A 5,567-nucleotide genomic window follows, 5' to 3' on the forward strand; every position below is an offset into this window, starting at 1 on the left:
CTTCTTATTTGCAACATAGTATATAGTTGCTTAGACTTGCAAATGAGAGGCCGGCAAGTGAGGCGGTGAACGTTGGAGTCTGCAGCAAGCAAGCCTCGTGCTCGCTTCAGTGCCTGGCTGCCGGCCGCCATCTTGACTGACAGTTAATTTGCATATACTCACTGATTAGCCAATGAAAAGGGTAGCGGTCGTACGCCAATTACCATGTTTCTCTTTTATTAGTGTAGATTATCAAGTCACAAGTCGCTGATTCTCAGAGCAGGGATTCAAGCCCAGGTCTGACTTTAGTGTCCTTAATGTTGGCACCATAGTTTTATGCTTTAAACAGACCTCTCCATACTTCCATAACATCTACAGTTCCAAAAGAATAAAGGCCTGGGGAGGGGAAGAGAGTCGCTTCCCTTCCCAGAGACAGCACCTCTCACTACTGTGCCACGTCTGATCTACCCTGGATTGTTCCATCAGTGAGTCAGGCTGCTTGGTCCTGAAATCGCACACCGGAAGCCGGTGCTCCAGTTGAGTGTCTGTAGGTCCCAGGAACCCCAGCTCTATCCCAAAGCTAGAAGCTATTTGTGGGATAATTAGAGAGCACTGACCCTCTTGAGATGCATGGTAGGGCTGCTGGAAATAAGAACCTCCTGTTATTACTAGTCAGACAAAGGATCTGCGTTAATGAGCTCCCTGCAGGGTCGCCCTAGGGGAGCAGGAGCAGCCCTTTCATCTGGAGCAGGCCCAGGGCCCTCTGTGGAGTGGCCACTCCTGTCACCTCGGGGAGGCCTGGTAGGCAGGCCTGTGGGACAGGGGCATGAGCTTCGGAAGTCCCAGGTTAGCTGGGATAGTCAGGGGTTAATTGAGCATCTCCTGGACACCTCTGGAGACCTGTCAGACACAGAGGTAAGGCCGCAGCTGCTTTCAGGAGGTGGGGGAACAGTCACAGCGGGAAGGCTCTGCTGTACTTCAGACAATTCCAGTGACTATTAGGAGCAGGGGCTTTAAACACTCTTGGGTTTGAAACTGGGTTCAGTGACTGTGCTTATGGCCCCTTCATCTAACCACTCAGGGCCTCTGTATGCTCGCCTGCAAATGGGAATGATAATAGACACTACTGAATACGGCAATGCTTGTAAAGCCCGTGTCCTGCATCAGGAGGTACTCAGTTGATGCTGCATTTTTATGGACAGGTGAGCAGTGAGAGCTGAAATGAAACAACTACTAACCACATCACGGAGCCGGGGCCTTGGCATTCCCAGGCAGAGTCCGGAGGGAAGAGGGAGCATGAAGGTCTGGAGTTAGGCGGGGAGCCCATCAGAGGGAGACCGGCCCCCAAAGGCAGAAGCTAAGTAGTCAACACACTCGGCTTAGTCCAGTGGCTCTCATTCCAGGGCGATTTTGCCCTCCAGGGAGATTTAGCAATGCCATTTTTACTTGTCACAAGTGAGGGTTCTTGACATCTCGGGTTACAGGAACAACGAAAAATTACAAATTATCTGGCAAATGAGTTATCAACATAGTGGTTTCCAGACACATTTAGGTTTCAGAGTTTTGGAGACACGATTGAGCCCATTCGTAAGACGGTGGCTGCCCTCGCAGACGGTGTCCTCTGGGTCACCGTGGCCTTTCGCCTCGCCTCCCCTCGTCTCGCTGGCGGGTGCTGCCTGCGAGAGCCCCTGGATGCAGCTGTAGACAGCAGCCCTGGCAACTCCCTGCATCGCTGCAACAGCCCCAGGGGATTGTGTGTCAGGAGGTAAAATGTACATTTCCTTCCACGGACATGCCCACTTCTAAGAGCTGGTCCTTAGAAAATAATTAGAAATGAGAAAATGCTTTCGGCACTTAAGTTTATGATGATGAAGACTTGGAAACCACCCAAGTCTCCAACAGAAGGGAAACAGTTCAGTAAGTTATGGAATGTTATGTAGCCAATAACAAAAGTTATGTGTTCTGATGACTGTAAGAACGTGGGAACATCGTATAGCATGCCATGGTAAGTTCAAAATGCCAGCAGATTTAAAATTAATATGCAATGTCATTCCTCTATTTAAACCAATAACACATTCGGGCAAGAGAGAAGAACGGAGGGAGACAAGCCAAAATGCTAATTCCCATGTAGGTCTCTGTAATGGAAAAAATGGAAGCGTTATTTTATTTTCTTTCCTCTGTTTTCCGTTTTTAAAATTAAGTGTGTTAAAAGCAAGAGACACTTTATTCCCATTGACCTGAATTTCCCAGGAGTGAATGTTGTTTCTGTAGAAGGGGCCCGTTTCTCACGCTTCTCGTGCCATTTGAATCTCCTCCCCTCCTCGGCCTCTGGATGCTTGGAATAGACTTTATGCCCCATGCACAGCCCTACTCCCAACTCGCCCTTGCTTTCTGGGGCGGGAGGCCTGCAGGATAAAATGTGTTTCTCCTTCTCTTTCTCCGCTGCAGGCTGGCCGAACAGCTTTGTCCATCGCGCTGAAACCGCCCGCCCATGTGGAAATCGCTGAGCTTCTGCAGGCCCACGGGGAGCAGGGCAGGTCCCTGAGGCCCTAGGGGCTGTGGAGCAGCCGGGAACAAAAGGCTCCTTCTCTGGACTCCTCCCTCGCCCTTGGAGAGGGCATGGGTCACAGCCAGCGGGCCGCCCCTCAAGAGAAGAAGCTATGTCAGATATGCACATACATTCCTGGGGTATCATTCTGCTCGTTAGGATGCTTTGTAGTTTTGCCTTAGGTCAAGCCCCCAATGCAGGCTGCAGAGCAGGGCCAAGGAGCCAGGCTAAAGTCCCTCACGTGTCAGCCTGGCATTCTTCCTGACTCTACCCTTTGTAGCACCACTTAGGGAGCTGGCGGGCAGGAGCACATTAGAAAAACAATACTTTTTACATGGGATTTTAAAGTGCGCCGTCTCTGGTTTTTAATCCATCATACATGAAGATGTCCTCTTGAATATGCATGTCTAGGGAGGACGGGGAGATTTACACAGTCCTCCCTGCGATCATTCTCTAGACGACCGACGGAGGAGAATCACCTGGCAGACAGGGGAACCTGAACAGACCCCAGATGGGGCCTTTGCTCAGTTGGGGCGGACAGAGAAAGCTTCAATTCAGGCAAGATAGAAAGAAGCACACTGGCCCAGTGCCAGATAGACCGTCTTGGCCATCTGTGGCTCCAGTTTGCTCCAAGGATATTGGGATTAATCAGGAAATCCAATCCAGTGAAGCACATCATGTGTATTGAGGCAGAGTCAGGGATGCCAGCTCTTCCGAAAGAAACAAGTGAACCGCCTGAGGATCCTCCTGGGGCCAGAGACCACATTTCCTCCATAGCTGTGCCCATGGCCGTGTGGTAATCCCAGCTCCTTCCCCTCACAGCTGTGCCCATGGCCGTGTGGTAATCCCAGCTCCTTCCCCTCACAGCTGTGTCCATGGCCGTGTGGTAATCCCAGCTCCTTTCCTCCATGACTGTGTGGTAATCCCAGCTCCTTTCCTCCATGGCCGTGTGGTAATCCCAGCTCCTTTCCTCCATGACTGTGTGGTAATCCCAGCTCCTTCCCCTCACAGTTGTGTCCATGGCTGAGTGGTAATCCCAGCTCCTTCCCCTCACAGCCGTCATGGGCAAAGCACAAGCTCCATGAAGCTAGGAGGTTTCCAAGGTCTCAGACTGCAGAACCTTCCAGCCTGGGGTGACCTCTGTCTCCACTGGACATTCTTTCTTACACTTCCACAATCCCAGGGCCCACATGCTGTAGCTCACCCAGGGTTATCTACAAATTTGTTTTTTCTTAAAGTCTCTTAGGCATAAAATCACCTTATATGAAAAAGAAAGACAGCAAAGTTCGGTGAGCCTCACATTAGAAACACAAACGCCAGTTTGCTCGGTGCCCCTTGTGTGAGTCACCAAATCTCCTTGGGTTCCAATTTCATTGTCTTTAAAAACAAAAATTATACAACCTACCTCCTGGGGGTGTTATGCAAGGCACAGCTGATGGGAGTTTGTGAATCCAGTTTTAATCCATAGAGACTGACTACAGAAATTTTCCACTGGGATCAAAAGAGAGGCTCAAAGTCCCCAAGCAGGACACTGGCATATGGCAGTGTTGCTCAGAGGTAGGGAGAATGGAGCAAATAATAAGCTAAAAATGCTTTAAATGGGTTTATTTTGACCTCAGCACACTTTAAGAGCAAACCCCCACATTAATAAATATTCTACTCCAGTGCTTCTCAAACACTGATATGCGTGCAGATCCCTGGAGATCTTGTTAGAATGTAGGAGGTCTGGGAGGGGAAGGGGCTGAGAATCTGTATTTCTAACCAGTTCCCAGGGGATACCAATGCTGCTGGGCCACACCACACTTGGAGTAGTAGGGCTCTGGCCTTTGACTGTTTCTGTTTCTATATTAAAATGCTGCCCCTCAACCTTTGGGTCTCAAAGTTTCTTTGCATTTCTCTGCTCTTGGTTCTTGGGAATTTGCAATGTTTTATTTGCTATTATGGGGGTCAGTGTCCTGTGTTGTCAATATAGGCTCTATTTCTTTTTTTAAAATATATTTTTATATGTTTTTATTGATTTCAGGGAGAGTGAGAATTATTGATAGGCTGCCTCCTGCACGCCCTCTACTGGGGAGCGAGCCTGTAACTTTAGGCTTCCTGGAACTGAAAACAAAGATTAGTGATGTCACTCAAAAAAGGAAGAGTAAGAGGTGAGGTGAGGTTCGAGTGTGCCAGGCAGAGAAACCCGTGCTGAAAAGGAAGAACTATGGGAGAGCAGACATTTGGGGGCCTTCGTTCAGTTTAATGGGACTGTCATAGAGAGTTTGAGTAAGATGCTGAGATAAAAGGGGAGATTGGGAAGAGGTGAGACTGATAAAACATGGGACCAAATCACAAAGTGCCCTAAAGTTATGATAAAGCTTTGTTCTAAAGGCAATGGAAAGCCCGGTTGGTGTGGCTCAGTGGTTGAGCATCGACCGATAAACCAGGAGGTCACGGTTCCATTCTAGGTCAGGGCACATACCTGGGTTGAGGGCTTCGATCACCAGTAAGTGAGGTGCAGGAGGCAGCGTTGATGTTTCTATCTATCTCCCTATCCATTCCTCTCTCTGAAACCAATAAAAATATATTTAAAAAATAAAATAAAGGCAATGGAAAGCTATTGAAAACCAGATTTATGATGGAGAAATTGATCTACCTAGCTCTCATTTAACACAGATTTATCAGATACCCACTCCCTTCTAAACAGGGTGTTTGGGGCTGGGGATATATAAGCAAGGTAGACAAAAACTTACAGTTTAACAGGGAAGGGAAACAAGCCATCACAGAACAACATGATGCATGTTGTGACTGGCAAGGACAAGGTTCATGGGGACACATAGGAGGGACCCTCAGCCAATCTGAGGGTAGGGAGGGCCCAGGAGGGCTTCCTGAGAATAGCTATGCTATCTGAAGGGTGCATAGGCATTGGCCAGGCAAAGAGGGGCAGAGCAAGAAGTATGCATAAACCCTCTAGACAAGAAGCATTGATTTGGGCATTAAAAGAACTTCAGTGTTCCGGGAAAGAAAGAAAGAAAGAAAGAAAGAAAGAAAGAAAAGA

General features: G+C 48.5%; 1 protein-coding gene across 3 annotated transcripts in view; it reads left to right on the top strand.

The window, feature by feature from the left end:
- KANK4 (KN motif and ankyrin repeat domains 4) overlaps nt 1-4,393 on the top strand; it is a 36,739-nt gene extending 32,346 nt beyond the window's left edge. For all 3 annotated transcript variants that reach the window (XM_014549276.1, XM_005878064.2, XM_014549277.1), the window contains exon 10: nt 2,428-4,393. In XM_014549276.1, the coding sequence (XP_014404762.1) occupies nt 2,428-2,532 (105 nt within the window). In that variant the 3' untranslated portion in view covers nt 2,533-4,393. The remainder of the gene's footprint in view (nt 1-2,427) is intronic.
- The last annotated feature ends 1,174 nt before the right edge of the window (nt 4,394-5,567 follow it).

The sequence above is a fragment of the Myotis brandtii genome, unplaced genomic scaffold (genome assembly GCF_000412655.1).
Source record: "Myotis brandtii unplaced genomic scaffold, ASM41265v1 scaffold540, whole genome shotgun sequence".
Lineage (NCBI taxonomy): Eukaryota > Metazoa > Chordata > Mammalia > Chiroptera > Vespertilionidae > Myotis > Myotis brandtii.